The sequence below is a fragment of the Plecotus auritus genome (assembly GCF_963455305.1).
Source record: "Plecotus auritus genome assembly, chromosome: 9".
NCBI lineage: Eukaryota > Metazoa > Chordata > Mammalia > Chiroptera > Vespertilionidae > Plecotus > Plecotus auritus.
The window spans coordinates 41,304,567-41,320,777 of NC_137783.1; the positions used below are offsets into that span (position 1 = coordinate 41,304,567).

The 16,211-nt window shown below is 37.8% G+C and overlaps 1 protein-coding gene across 3 annotated transcripts in view; it reads right to left on the reverse strand.

The window, feature by feature from the left end:
* CTNNA3 (catenin alpha 3) overlaps window positions 1–16,211 on the reverse strand; it is a 1,399,627-nt gene that overhangs the window by 264,858 nt on the left and 1,118,558 nt on the right. For all 3 annotated transcript variants that reach the window (XM_080687956.1, XM_080687955.1, XM_080687954.1), the window contains exon 13: window positions 8,073–8,224. In XM_080687956.1, the coding sequence (XP_080544082.1) occupies window positions 8,073–8,224 (152 nt within the window). The remainder of the gene's footprint in view (window positions 1–8,072; window positions 8,225–16,211) is intronic.

Sequence of the window (16,211 nt, forward strand, 5' to 3'; positions counted from 1 at the left end):
CCTAGGTCTGCAAGGGCAGGCGGAAAGCTTGGCTTCCTCCATTGCCAGGGAAACCCAAACCTCCCTCCTGCTCTCTGTGGCCGTAGCCATCTTGGTTGGGTTTATTTGCATATTCGCTCCTGATTGGCTGGTGGGCGTGGCTGGTGGGCGTGGCTTGTGGGTGTAGCAGAGTGATGGTTAATTTGCATATTACTCTATTATTAGATAGGATAATCTTTGGACAAATTGTTACTACTATAACTTAAAGAAAAGAACAAGAAAAATGGTTGAATAAAGTTAATGAATTTCAACATCACATAAACCTCAAAAATGGAATTTTCAAAGGTATGTTAATCAAAGGGTGGTCTAAAATTTAATTTTACCTGCTGATTGAATGATGCAAAAATACCAACGAAAATATAAAAAGTTCCTTACAGCTTTTGGAGAAGGGTGAGTAACTAAAGGACTCTATTTGCAGAGGAGCAGGGTATACACATGATATTTGCAAAGAAAGAAGCACAGTTAGTTTGACACATAAAAGAAGGATTAAAAAATTAAAGTGCATAGGAGAATAGAAGCCCTCAGGGCAGACAGGAGGATGGAGAAAGGAGCCTGGAACCTCAGACTGGGACTAGGAAGACTAAGCAAGGAGCTTGGAAGAAAAGAGAATTTTAATATTCAAATAATTTGGACAATTGGATTTAAAAGGAAAAACTAATAAAGGTGTGATTGAATCCTTGGAAAAGCCAAGCAAGACTTGGGTAAAAAGATGACAGAATATTTAAGACAAGCGTCAGTTGAGGCAGACAGTAAATGTTTTCGGCTTTGTGAGCCACGCAGTCTCGTGGCCTTTACTCCACCTTGCCTGACCACTGCAGCACAGAAAGCCAGAGAGACATGAGTGTGGCTGTATTCCTAAAATGAGAATTTCATATAATTTATAATTTGTCAAAAATATTATTCTTCTTTCATTTTTTTTAAGCATTTTAAAATATTAAAACTATTCTTTACCCGTAGGCCATATAAAACAGATGGTGGACCATATTTGGCTCACAGGTCATAAGTAGGTCTGATCTAAGATAATACAGAATGATTCACAAAAGTGAGAAATACAAATCAACAAAAGAGGAAACCATACATTAGAAATATTTGGCAAGCAGCCAGTTGTGAGGTAGAAAGATGTTAGTTTTTTCATATTCTACATGTCAGCATTTTCAGTAGTCCATGCACACCTCTCTAATTAGTCCTAATAAATATAATGTGGTAGGACTTTACCTAGTTAAAATAAACTGTTTTCTAAGATGTAGGCTGCTGGATAAAACATTATTTTTTAAAAATAAACTTCATCAACATAATTTACATGCAACTTTAGGTGTACAGTTTGATCAGTTTTGACAAATGTGTAGACCACATGACCACCTTGGTTTAGATTCCATTGCATTGGAGCATGGACATTCTCATTTGGTTCCTCATTTTAGGGGAGAATATTTTATCCTTCATTTTTAAGCACAATGATGGCTGAAAATAGTAATTTAATAGTATGCGTTCATTACCCCCTACAGTGAAGAAACTAACAACACCATGTAAAATAACAATAGCAATGGCAACATATAAAACAGACTTGAATGCATGTCCTTTTGATTTTACACAATATTCTTTTTACTATTTCTTCATTTCTGCACTTAATTCCACAGAATTCTAACTGTACAAGATGTACACTAATTCTACACTAGCTAGTGACTGACACAATCAGAGCCTTTTCCTCCAGTAGTTTGAATGTGAAATTTCAGAGAGACAAACAAGCAGCTTGGTCCAGAATACATATAAAGCAAGAGGATTTTCTGCAGTCAAGAGAAAAAGAAGTTATGAAGGAGAATGAAAGGAGTTCAGAGAAATCATGACAGTGCACGTAATATAAATTAAGAAAATCTACACTAATAAAAGAGTAACATGCTAATTGACCGTACCTTTGTGACGCCCACCAGCCAATCAGGAGTATGTAAATTAAACCAACAAAGATGGTGGGTTAATTTGCATATGCAGGCATGGAGCGGCTGGGGGCGGGGCAGGACGCTTGCATCATCGCCATGGTGACGATGCAGGTGTTCTGCACCACCCCAGCCACTCTGGGCCTCTGGGCAGTGTGGGAAGGCAGAAAGGCAGCTCCGGCCAGAGCGAAGGCGGTGCCGGCAGCCAGGGGAAGGAAGGCCCATTCTTGCACAAATCTTCATGCATCGGGCCTCTAGTTATATATAATTACAGTAAAAGCCACAAATATATGTTTCTATAGGTACAGTGGAATTAGACACAAAAGACTTTTCAAATTTATTTTTGTTTGTCAAAAATAAATTTCCATCAAATGAGATATTGAAAATATGTTCCTATTCCTTGAAATATGAAGTTAGAAAACTAACAGAAAACCTAAACTTAGTGGTGATCCTGAACATCTGCACATTTGGCTTTCCATAGTGTCTCTTTTTTCCATGTGCTTTTGATGAGTCACAAGCAGAAATTCACAAACAAAATATACAAAGTCTACATTCTAAATGATACTGGTTGCAAGATGAATTTTTGCTGACTTTTCTCCTCTTTTTGAGGGTATTTCATTGCTGGACACCCATGTTACTCTCTCAAAATCTAATTAATTTGTTCTTTTTAAATTTCCTCTATTTCTGGTTAAGCACCTTTTATTAAAAAAAAAAAAAAAAAAAAAAAAAAAGCTACTGAGAGTTTTTTGTGTATGTTTCAAGTGGTTAATAAAAACAAAATGCAGGGCCCTAACCAGTTTGGCTCAGTGGATAGAGCATCAGCTCCTATACTGAAGGATCATGGGGTCAAGGGCACATCCCTCAGTTGCAGGCTCAATTCCAGGCCCTGGGTGAGGCGAGTGCGGGAAGAAACCAATCAATGTGTCTTTCTCACATCGATGTTTCTGTCTCTCCCCCTCCCTTCCACTTTTTCTAAAAATCAATTGAAAAACATCCCTAAGGATTTAAAAAAATGCAGAATTTTAATACTAAATTAAAGTAATATTGATTCAAAAGGATAATTTGCATTAGATGTAGGTCTCTTCTTATATAAACATTATATTGAGAAAAATGTAAATATTTGTTCTGAAACTCACCCTTCAAGTTATTCTTTGAATTTTGACTCCATGTTGCTCTATGGTCTATGGCTTCTACAGTTAATATTATTCAAATACAGAATAGGCAAAAATAATAGGCAGCTTCAGTAAATATAATAGTATATATATAGTGGTAATAGCATAGGAGCTATCTTCTTATAAGAGACTATTATTTACTAAGTACTAATATATTTCTATTAACTCATTTCATCAGCATAATAATCTTTTAAAGTAGTTTTAATACCAAGTTCATTTTATTAAGGAGGAAACATGTTCAGTAAGATATGTTACTTGATTTAGTTTTAACCATTATATTATACTAGAGGCCTGGTGCACGAATTCATGCACAGGTGGGGTCCCTCAGCCTGGCTGGTGATTGGGGACGATCGGGAGAGGAGGGGCAGCTGGCCGGGGTGAGGGGCCGCGGGAGGTTGGCTGGCTGTGGGAGGTTGGCTGTGGGAGTACACTGACCACCAGGAGGCAGCTCCTGCATTGAGTTGTCTGCCCCCGGTGGTCAGTGTGTGTCATAGCAACCAGCCATTTGGTTGTTTGGTCACTTAGGCTTTTTTAAAAAATATATTTTATTGATTTTTTTTACAGAGAGGAAGAGAGAGGGATAGAGAGTTAGAAACATCGATGAGAGAGAAACATCGATCAGCTGCTTCCTGCTCACCTCCTACTGGGGATGTGCCCACAACCAAGGTACATGCCCTTGACCAGAATCAAACCTAGAACCTTTCAGTCCACAGGCCAATGCTCTATCCACTGAGCCAACCCAGTTAGGGCGGTCACTTAGGCTTTTATACATATAGATGGGCTCCTAATAACTATAAAATTTATAGATTTGAAACACCAAATAGAAAAAAAAGTAATATTCCCTACTCTACAACTTCATTTTCCACAAGCTAAAATACAGTAGAGATAGTAATAATAAATGTCACAGTATTTATCTTAAAACTTTTAAAAATAATCCAAAAAATTGCTAAAATAATTAATCAACAAAATAAATATTAAAGGCAGATATAATCATAATTTTTTTAAAATATATTTTATTGATTTTTTTACAGAGAGGAAGGAAGAGGGATAGAGAGTTAGAAACATCCATGAGAGAGAAACATCGATCAGCTGCCTCTTGCACACCCCCTACTGGGGATGTGCCCGCAACCAAGGTACATGCCCTTGACCGGAATCGAACCTGGGACCCTTGAGTCCACAGGCTGACGCTCTATCCACCGAGCCAAACCGGTTTTGGCTAATCATAATTTTATTACACAGCTTATAAAATATCAGGCTCTTAAGTTATTATTTTATTGTCTCAAGGGCGCTGAAGAGCACCCATGAAAATTCAGAGATAAGGTAGGATTTTGCAACACTTACAAATATACTCAAGATCATAGCCTATCCCTCCCTGAACTTGCATAATTATAAATGTATTCTCCTAGTTTTGACACTCTTTAGATATATTCCTCACATGCTTTGCATTTTTAACAGGATATTGGTCAGCATTAAATTGGACCTTATAAAGAGATGGTTATTCCAGATCAATTGTGTCTGTGACAAAGGGACAGTCCTCAAAGGGGGAAAAAAGTGATTTTCATTAATTGTGCACCTCAGTTAGGCTTCTATTCTCAACCTCTAATCCAATTAGCAAGTACAGAGCTGTGTGGCTCACTCTCCAAGGAATCCCTATAGAAGTTCTGTTGAGGATCCCAAGAGGCTACCTCGAAGAGGGGAAATGCAGGGACAGAGAAGATGGGCCTCTGGACTATCTTCATGGCTTCAAGTATTATCTGTTTTATAATTTTGGCCCTCAAGTATGTTTGAAGAAAAAATATCTCTACCTCAAAATAAATAAAAAATTATTTCAAACCATGTACTTACTGATATGATCTCAGCTACACAGAACATAAGATTCTAAGGGTGCTTAATATTAATACACTTATCTGGAGCTATTAGCAGAGATTATAGTCAGATGAAGGGCCATGATAGTAATATATATATTATATATATAAATACTTTATCTTTTTTGTTGAAAGTATGGCAGATATCCCCTTTTTCTCCCCCCATTGATCCCCTCCACTTCCCACCCCCTGTCTCCTACCTCCCCAGACCTACTGCACTATTGCTCTGTCCATGGATTATGCATATATGCATATAAATTCTTTGGTTAATCTCTTCCCACCTACCCCCTTCCCTCTGAGATTTCTCAGTCTGTTCCATTCTTCCATGTCTCTGGATCTAATTTGTTCGTCAATTTATTTTGTTCATTATATTCCACACGTAAGTGAGATCATGTGATTCTTGTTTTATTAGTAACCTATATGAAGGAACTAAAATTATAATCTTTTTTCTACCGAATGCTAATTTAGGTATGTTCAGCAACCAAATGTAAAAGCAACATGATAAAATTATATAAAAAACCATTTAGAAATACAATGAAGTTTAACTGGATCAGAATTTAGGACCAAGAGCAAACACATCAAATCAAAATGGAGAAGAAATATACAGGCAAAAACAGGGTAAAAATACATTTTAAAAGTCATTGTCTATCCACCAATCATGGTTTTTAAGAGGGGGAATAAATAGGCTAACAGCAGTTGACTATTAATAGCAATAACATAAAGGACAAGTTTTCTACTTTATTTAACACTGAACAGGCCCTAATTAGAATATAGTTTTTGATAGTCTCATTTGAGAAGTTTGTTGAAAAGTTAAGTAAAGACTAGCAAAGAACACAACATACTAAATTATTCCTATGAGAAAAAGCTAAAAGAAATTTAAGTATTTACTTTAAAAAAAGAGATGACTATGAAAAAAATTATTGCCCTCTAAGGCTATTAATAATTACAATAAATGGTTTTCCTGCCCTGCAGAGGAATGCTCAAGATGAGGGGTATATAAAAATAATGACAAAATGATGTAATGTGCTGTAAGTGAGGCATTTTGATACTGTAAGTGAGGCATTTTGATAATAAGGACATTTTTAAATAATGCAACATCCACATGGGAGACATTATAAGACTTTTTTTAAAATCCCTTTCCCAGGAAAAAAGTGCATTTCCAACACTGGTTCACCTATGCTACTTCACTGGTTTATCTTCTCAAATCTCCACCCAGGACACTGGAAATGCAGGGGTTTCACTGTACTAAGACTATTTGCTAAAGTTCATGTGTCTTCATACTCTCATTGTTTCTACCTATCCTAGTTCTAACTATCCTTCCAGCTTTGGGTTATTATTAGTCCACTAGTGTACACAAGTAAAGTAAAATCCTTTGTTAGAAGAACATATTTGGTAAAAGTACTTTGTGGTTCAGACATAGCACTGGTACAGGGACATGGCTCTCAATCACATATGAACAAATATTTCCAGGCTGCTCACACATATATGTCCTGAGGTTTCTCTCTTATATGTATAATTAGCTTGCTTTCAGGTTTTCTCAAGCTCTGAAGAGCTAGATCTTATACATTTTTTGTTTGTTTGTTAATCCTCACCTGAGGCTATATTCTCTATTGATTTTTTTGGAAGGGAGGGGGAGAGGCAGAGAGAGTCACATCAATGAGAGAGAAACACATCAATTGGTTGCTTCCCACACACGCCCTAACCTGGGCTGCAGATTGAGCCTGCAACCCAGGTAAGTGCCCTTGATTGGAATCAAACCCAAAACTCTCAAGTCCACGGGTGGGTGCTCTAACCACTGAACAACCGGCTAGGGTGATCTTATATCTTGACACCTCTAGTTTTTCTCTATAATTTCTTCCATCAGCCTGCTAAGCTCCTTGACTTTTGTTGACCCCTCTTCTTACAAGGTCTCCAAATGATTCCATTTTTATGGACTGCTCAGCGCAACCTAACTATAACATTCAGGCTCACAGGATATGAGTGATGCTCCTCCCATATCCCTGGGGCACTTCTAGTTCCTATAATCTCAAGAACAGTCAAACCCAGAAGCTTTCAAACTGAACTCTACTCATACTTAATTTCACTCACGGGTCTTGCTGAATCCTCTAACTGAAGCACCTGCCTCTCTGCCAGAAGATTGTGTATTTTGGCCACAAGGGCTTGACTGGCTGAGGTGGGAGGCTCTGGTGACACCTCTGAAGAGAGGTAACCTGTCATCAATAAATAAGTAGGTGGATAAATTAATTTTTGAGGTAATTCTGAGGCAGGGTCTATAGTACCCCCCACCCAAGTTCCCCAGCAGTATGAAGCCCCAGTTGCCCATAGTGACTCATAAATACCCCTTATTGCTTCCCTCCCTTTCCAGCCTCACTTTCCCTGTCTCACTTGTTCCTAAATAGACTAATGGTGAACACAAATCCTTACCACAGTGTCTGCTTCCAGGTAAACCTATCCTAAGATAAAGTATCTCTATATCATTATCTGTACATTTTCCAAAGAACTTGCACTGTTTTTTACTAGTAAATAACATTTAGAAAATAATCCACATTCACATTTAAGTAAAAACAAATAGTCCTGGTCTCTGTATATGCAGTGTGCCCACAACCAATGGCTCTTCCTTGGGAAGCAAACATATCCTTGGGAAGATGACACATATTTCCCCAAAGAGACAACTCCCAGCTTCAAGTGAGACTTATTACAGAAGACTGCGAGAAAGAGTCTTTCCTTTCTGCTCAAGACAAGAAAGCAAATGACTATATGTATTTTTCTTTGGCTCCTGATCATGCTATGTGACAGTTCAACAAATTCTGCATACAAGGAATCCCATCATTTCCACACACAGGGCAGTTAAATGTGTTCATTTGCGTAAGTTATAACCAAATACACAAGTAAAAGTATTGCTTGTGACAGTAGATCTGACTTTGGGGATGCATATGAATTTCTCAATTTTTAATGGATTTCAGCATTGACATTATGGCATAGAAATAAAACATTTCTTGTAAGCATTCCAGGCATTCCAGCTGGTAACGAATGTTGCAATAATTCAATGAAAGGTAAAGCAAACTTACCCGAATCATCATGACTGAACATCTGATATCATGAATTGTATCATAGATCTTCTTTGAGATGTCCACAAATTGATTATCATCAAACACATCCAAAGAGTTCTTATTTAGGGCTTCCAAAGCGACATTCACTTGTGTTACAAACTCAGGAATTGCTGTAATTGATAAGAAAGAGAATATTGTCTTATTTATATTTTCTGATTTCTAAACTTTCCAAGAAATGGAGAATCATATTTTTAAATAAACATTTGATTAATGTAATTGTAATTATTTTTTTTAATGTAGAGAGACAAAACATTTTGAAATTTCCAAAAAGTTAAAAGAATCAATGACAAAAAGAGACAATTTTATGAAAATCTTTTTAAAGATTATCTTTTTTCCTTAACATCATTTTTGGTTTTAGCCAAGCCTGGGACCATGTTATCATTTCTCATCCTATCCAATATGAGCCCCAAGAAATCCCAAAAAGAATTGATATAAATAACAGCCGAAATTGTAAACATGCAGATATTTAAAGAAATAATTTGAGTTGCTAAGTAGAAGAAAATTTCATTATATATACTAATTATGTATCATAGGAAAAATAGAAATACTGTAAACTTTCTTTGGTAAGATTTTTTCTCCTATCAACAAATCAAAAAAAAAAAATCATCGATCTTATATGCATTATATTTCTAGCTAAAATTACATAACATTGAATGAGTGTAGGGATGCATCTACCAGTAAGGCCAATCCAGATTGTCTTTTTCATTAAGATTTTAAAATTTCTTCATTTAGAACATTCATTAACTCTATGCTATATTTAAGTCACTTTTCTAATTGTCCACTGTGATTGATTCTTAAAAAACAACCCAAGTATTAATCTGGGGTTAATAGTTGAATGACGAAGACACAGAGAACTCAATAATCCTGCCCAGGGTCATTCTGCTGATACATAACAGAGACTGAACTCAGACTGCCAGAATGGAGAGTCTACACTAAAGCACTATACTGTATTATATTATGTTTAGGTAATCTCTGTGCCATGTGAAGATGGAGGAAAAAAGCAGATGAAAGCAACGATTCTAAACCTGGAAGATAGGAATCCTTTATCTGGAAATGTTGGTGATATACATGGAAACTCATATTATTTAGTTCCCCCTATTTCTTCACCTACTAAAATGTATATACCCTCCTTCTTAGCCACTACATCCATCAGGATTATCCACTGTGCTTTTCTCTTTGTCCATTCTCTAGGCTCATTGTCCAATAAAAAGTGGCACCTGGCCACATGTGGTTATTAAAAGTTAAATTTCTTAAAGTTAAATGAAATTTAAAATTCAGTTCCTCAATCATACCACATTTTAAGTGCTCAATAGACATGTGTAGCTATTGACTACTGTTTTGAGAGTGGAGATAGGAAACATTTCTATCATCACAGAAAATTCTACTAGATAATGCTACTCAATAGTGAGATTCCATCAAACAGTGTCTTACTTCCAGCTGATGGGCTAACAGAGCCAAGGAGGAAGCTCACTCACACCACAATTCCCATTCATATGGATGTGATTCCCAAACTATATCTCTAATCTTGATCATTTTTTCTGAATTTCAGGATTGTATATCCAACTGTCCATTGCAAAATTCTATCTGAATTTTCCATAACACCCCCAATTCTTTTTACCTAAACACATTTCTTACCTGAAAAAACACACACACTAATTTTCTTCTACTATTTTCTGTCTATTATTATTATTATTATTATTATTATTATTATTACTAGATGCCTGGTACATGAAAATTCATGCACTGGAGGGGGAGTCCCTCAGCCCAGCCTGCCCGCTCTCACAGTTCGGGAGCCCTCAGGGGTGGGAGGTGACCTGGCGAACAGGGGAAGGTGACGCCCCATCACAATTCTGCTGCTGCCACTGCCAGCAGTGCAAGCCTTGGCCAGCCCTGGTTACCTGAGCCTTGGGTGACCCTGGGCAGCTGGGCAGCTGCCATCCAAGGCTTGCCTATGTCTCGGGCTGGCCCTGGGTGGCTGGGGGACTTAGGGGACTGGACGCCACCATTTTGTGGCTGTGGGTGCCACCATCTTTGAGGGCAGGACAGTCAATTATCATATTCCCTCCTTATTGGCTGTGGGCGTCACCATCTTTGTGATGGCGTGAGGGTCAATTAGCATATTCCCTCTTTATTAGATAGGATTATTTAAGAGAGGAAGGGAGAGGGAGAGAGAGATAGAAACATCAATGATGAGAGAGAATCATTGATTGGCTGCCTCCTGCACCTCCCTACTGGGGATAAAGCCAGTAATCCTGGCATGTCCCCTTGACTGGAATCAAACCAGGTACCCTTTAGTCTGTAGGCCAATACTCTACCCACTGAGCAAAACCAGCTAGGGCTACTATTTTCTATCTTGGTGTCAAGTCATCTCTGGAAAAAATTAAGATGTTTTCTTTGACCTCCCATTCTTCTTCACCCTCTCTATTTCCAAAGTCCACTAAATGCAATACCCTCTACCATATAAATATATTTAAATCCATTGCCAATTCTAGCCAACTATCTTTAGCCATTATTATGTTCTGCTTCAGTTCTCACCATAGTCCTCCTGCCTAAGTTCTCATCCATTAGACTCATTTTAAATATAACCTTATTGACAAAACCTACTTGTCATTAGCACAACAGTATTGCCCACAAATAGTTGTTGGATGAATTGTTTTATGAATGAGTCATGTCACAACACTGTTTAAAATTTTCTCAATGGTCTTTTTGTATCCCAGTGCCTCTCCTGGCATATAGTAGATAAGTAATTGCATGGAGTAATTCAATGAATAAATGAATGAATGAATGAATATAATCCTATATAATAAAAGGCTAATATGCAAATCGACCGAATGGTGGAATGACTGGTTGCTATGATGTGCACTGACCACCAGGGGGCAGATGCTTAACACAGGAGCTACCCCCTGGTGCTCAGTGCGCTCCCACAGTGGGAGTGCTACTCAGCCAGAAGCTGGGCTCACGGCTGGTGAGCGCAGCGGCAGCGGCGGCGGCAGGAGCCTCTCCCGCCTCCGTGGCAGCGCTAAGGATGTCCCCCAAGGGCTCCTGGACTGCAAGAGGATGCAGGGCGGGCTGAGGGACCCTCCCGAGTGCACGAATTTCATGCACTGGGCCTCTGGTATAATATATAAAAGCCACAAAAATGTAGGTACAATGCATCATGTTTGGTATGCATTTCAATGTGTTTTAGGTTTTGTTCACACTTGGGAATCTCCAAAAATATATTTATGTGGGCTTATAAGAACATTCAACATATTTAAGTTCTCAAAACCTGGAATGTCTATTGTTAACAAAACATCATTCATAATCTTCCCCGCTAAAGAGTTTTTATCACCTGCTAAACAAGTGTGCCATACAATATTTAACTATATCAACATCTTCAACCTGTTACTATATCTCTACAATAATGAAACTTTTCCATCATCTTCTTATGTAGATCTTGGGGGGAAAAAAAAAGATAAACATAAGATCATGTAAATGTCTAGTTTCACTGTCATGTGAGATAATGTGAGAAAGATTTAGGGTATTTTAAGGAAAATAGCCTTTTCAGTATTGCAACATGACTTCATTTAAATTCCTCTTGGGGCTTTTTACTAATAAACTACTATTAGCTCCAATTAAAATAAAATCTTTCAGAAGCAAGTGTTTAATTTCTGAAATACAGCTGGAAACTACTACTTTTTCACTCTAATAGCATAAATGAACTATTCAAAGCTGATATGTAATGCATTTCTCTTTTCATTAGCTTAAACATCAGCTGTGCATGTGCTTTATTCATACTATGGACATATGGTTGCTTGGATCAGACTGGGAGTGAATCTTTTTAATGATTTCAAGAAAATACAAAGTGAATATAATTAAGTGGCCAGTTAATGATAATTTAGAAGGAATAACAAGTTGACAAACCTGTCTTGAATCTGTAATCTACCTAAGTTTCAAGAAATTAAGGTTCACACATAATATACCACCATGTTATACAATTATTGATCAAAAGGGGAATACCTTAAATAAATGCACTCTAATCAATTGAAAGGCCAGGTAGGATAAACTCTTCTGAACTTTGGTGCATAGATTTATTAAACAAAGGTAGCCTTTTGGTCAATACATTGTCAGCTTTGAGTTTAAATTACCTTGTCTATTTTACACTACCAAATTCGAAGGCAGTTCTCAACTCTTTAGAGGTCTATATGTTCTCTATGGACTTCATTCAGAATATAAAGAATAGCTAATATTCTTTGTTCACCCATCTTGGCACTGTACTACGCATTTTATATGAATTGACTCATTTAATCTACACCACAGCCCTGTGAGGCAGGAAATATTACTATCCTGATCTTGCAGATGAGAAAACTGAAGTCACACAGCTAATAATTGGTTGGCTGGTAACTGGGATCCCAAAGCTGCACTGTTACCCTTTGATAAGTAAAATCCTTGGGGCTTCTAGATTTCAGTGTACCTGGGAGAATAAATGTTAATTGTTTGGCAATGAGGTTAACAAACCTATAGAGCCAACTTCGCCTAGGCCTTGAGCCTTCTCTGGTAGTGATCCAAGAATATTTTATCCCTTCTTAATCCTTGCTGTCTGTCTGTCTGTTATGTATGTATGTATGTATGTATGTATGTATGTATGTATGTTAATTCTCATTTGAGGCTATTTTTCCATTGGTTATATAAGAGAGTGGAAGGGAGGTGGAGAGACACAGAGAGAGAAACATTGATGTGAGAGAGACACATTGATTAGTTGCCTTCCACACATGTGTGACCAGGGAAGGGCCAGGGCATTCAACATATTTATGGTCTCAAAACCTGGATTTGCCTGAAATCAAGGTATGTTCCCTTGACTGGAATCAAACCCAGGACCCTTCAGTCCAAGGGCCGACACTCTATCCACTGAGACAAACCAGTTAGGGTGATCCTTGCTATATTTATTACATGCATTTGAAAGTAGGTGAGGGTACATAGTTATTCTTTTTTTTATATTACAAAAGAGAATTCAGACTCCTTATAGGTCATCATCTCCACTGATGTCACCAAATTATGTTTTCTATCATGAATAAAATGCATATTAAAACAGTATTTCTAATTATACCATAATTTTTTAAAAATACCAATGATAGAGGAATTTGGCTTTGGAAGTTAACATATGCTGTCACCATTGCTTTACACTATGCTGAGTAAGCGGGAAGAAAGCTATCATAGCAGAAAGTGCAATAAGCATATGCATGACGTCGACAAATGCCTCATACCTTTCTTTAAAAAAAAAGTCATTGAACAAATTTTTATTACCATGGTTCATATTTTTTTAATATTTAGAAAGCCAATATTATACATGAAAAATGTGTTTGATCCTAACAGATTATATATCATAAAGTGCAATGACTGGTGAGAATTTTGCCATTTATCAAATGGAAAAATCAAAGATCTGAGTGAATGAGTACTTTATGAAACATTACATAGTTATTAAGAGCAGTACTTCCAACCATACTATTCAACTCTACAGCTACCTTTCAAGCCTTTGGAATATCTCCAAAAAATAACTAAAAAATAAGATACCAAAAAGTTAAGACTTTGTCATGGCTTCATAATACTGATAATTTTCTCCCCCTGTGGCCAAGATCATTTTTCTACACGTGAAACTGGATCACCTAATTAGCCTGACTCTCCAGCTTTGGGTATCATCAGTGATAGAAAGTTAGCTCTTTCAACAGAGCTAAAATTTAAAATCTTGATGTTTATAAATAATGTTAATATCAATAAATAATATTCATGGATTTAAAGGTTTTAGAAAATAGTCTATGACTACATAATATTAGACAAGGATGTCGCTCTTTCTCATTTTTCCTCACATTATTTTCAAATTCTTTTTGTCACAATAATTGGTTCAATTATGCCTATGCAAGCATTTAAAATTGGACATGGACTAAGTGATATTCTATGATGACCTTTGCTCCCTTTTGTATCACTGTGGTTTAATGGAGTTAACAAATTGCTTATTTTTTAAAAATTTATTAGTTTTGTTGTATTTCTCAATACAAATTCTCCAATATGTTAACGGTCAATGCAAATTTCTACATTATTAAACTTATCAAAAATCCATCAATTTAAATTTTTACCAGGTGTGATAGCCAGCCCTCAACATGGCCCACAATGACCCCAGCCTCCTGGTATTCATGTCTTTGGGTACTCCTTTCCCACACAGATCTGTGTGTCCAGTAGAATATAATGCAAGTGACGGTATGTTATTTCTTAGGCTATGTTAAAAGTCATCAAGGATTCGATCTTGGTCATTCTCTCTCAGGTATTGCTTGCTTTGGGAACTTTAGTTGTTATGTTGTGAACAGCTCTATAGAGAGGCCCAAATGACAAGGAACTTAAGCTGCTAGGCAATAGCTGGAAAGGATGTAAGACCTTGGGCCAACAGCCATATGTGTGAATCCTCTAAAACAAAAGGTGAATCCAAAAGAGCAAGACATGGGGCTGAGGAAATGGAGTCAGAAAAGCAGCGAGAAAAATGCCCTGGGGATTTTATGCATGTTGTAGCATTGAGACAGTGGGTAAACATGTAGATATTTTTGAGAGGCAGAGTTCTCACTATAGAATAAGGGAGGTACTATGTGGAATAAGATAAAACAAAGAAGTACTTGATGAGATAGGATTGCACTGGAGATGAATTTGTGATTTAATATACTATCATATATAATAAAAGCCTAATATACTAAGTGTCCAGTCACCTGGTGACCAGTCGATTGTTCAACCAATCAAAGTGTAATATGCTAATGACATGCTAAGGCTGCTCAACCGCTTGCAATGACATGCACTGACCACCAGGGGGCAGACAGTTGACTGGTTGACCAGTCGCTATGATGTGCACTGACCACCAGGGGGCAGACACTCTGGTAGATTGGCTTGCTGCTGGGGTCCGGCTGATCGGGACTGAGTGAGATGGGCCAGACACGTCCTGGAGCCCTCCTAGAGTACCTCCCTAGCCCTGATCGTGCACTGGTGGGGTCCCTCCGCCTGGCCTGCGCCCTCTCGCAATCTGGGACCCCTCGGGGGATGTCGGAGAGCCGGTTTAGTCCCGATCTTGCAGGCCACTCCCCTTGGGAGGGCACTAGACGCAGGGCTCATGGCTGGTGAGCGCTGCTGCGGCAGCCAGGAGTCTCTCCCAATTGGGACTGATTGGGCGCGAGCCTGTGGCAGCTGCAGTGGGGCAGGGCTGGGATGAGTGGGAGTGGCAGGTAGGAGCTGCAGGCGGCGTTGGACTTCGGGTTTCAGCCAGATCCCACAGGCCACCCTGAGGGACCTCACCCATGCACGAATTCGTGCATCAGGCCTCTAGTAGTATACCTTTGGGAAGAATGAAGAGGAGATGAGAAAGCACATCTTAATCTGCTTATTTTCACCACATTAAAAAATAAATTCACATGAAGGATAAAGAAATAAGGAACCTTGTTGTTCACAAGGGATAATATAATAAGAATAGGATGGAAGGAATATAAGAGATTCATATCTGATAATATTTTTTTATAGTGTTAATGTTTATAAGCATGTTAAAGTTATCCAATTAAAAAAAAAATGACAACAAGGATAAGGGCAGGGGAAGGAAACCTAAAACTAAATGCAAATAGCAACAAATGAACAAATGAATTTGTTTTGAACTTTTGAGGTGTATAATATTGAGTTGCTTATACTTGATTGCTTTCTAAAGTTGTGTTGTGCAATACAGTAACCACTAGAAATAGGCTGCCTTTTAACTTAACATTAGATGAATATAAGTTAAATACAATTAAGAATTCACTTCCTCAGTCAGTCTAGCCCACCAAATGTGGCTACCATTTTAGTGTAGATGTAGCACAGGTCCATCATTGCAAAAATGTTTGTTGGGCAGCACTGTTCCAAATATTTGCAATTAAGTATTTGTTGAGCACCTGCCCTCTGTGGGACACTGGTTTAGATTCTGGAAGAGTGAAATGATATCACCTGTGCAGTTTTTCTGTGTATATTTCACCTGTATGAGTTATATACCTTTGAAAAACCCTCTTTGGCACTTGAAAATGTCCTAAGCCAGTGGTCGGCAAACTCATTAGTCAACAGAGCCAA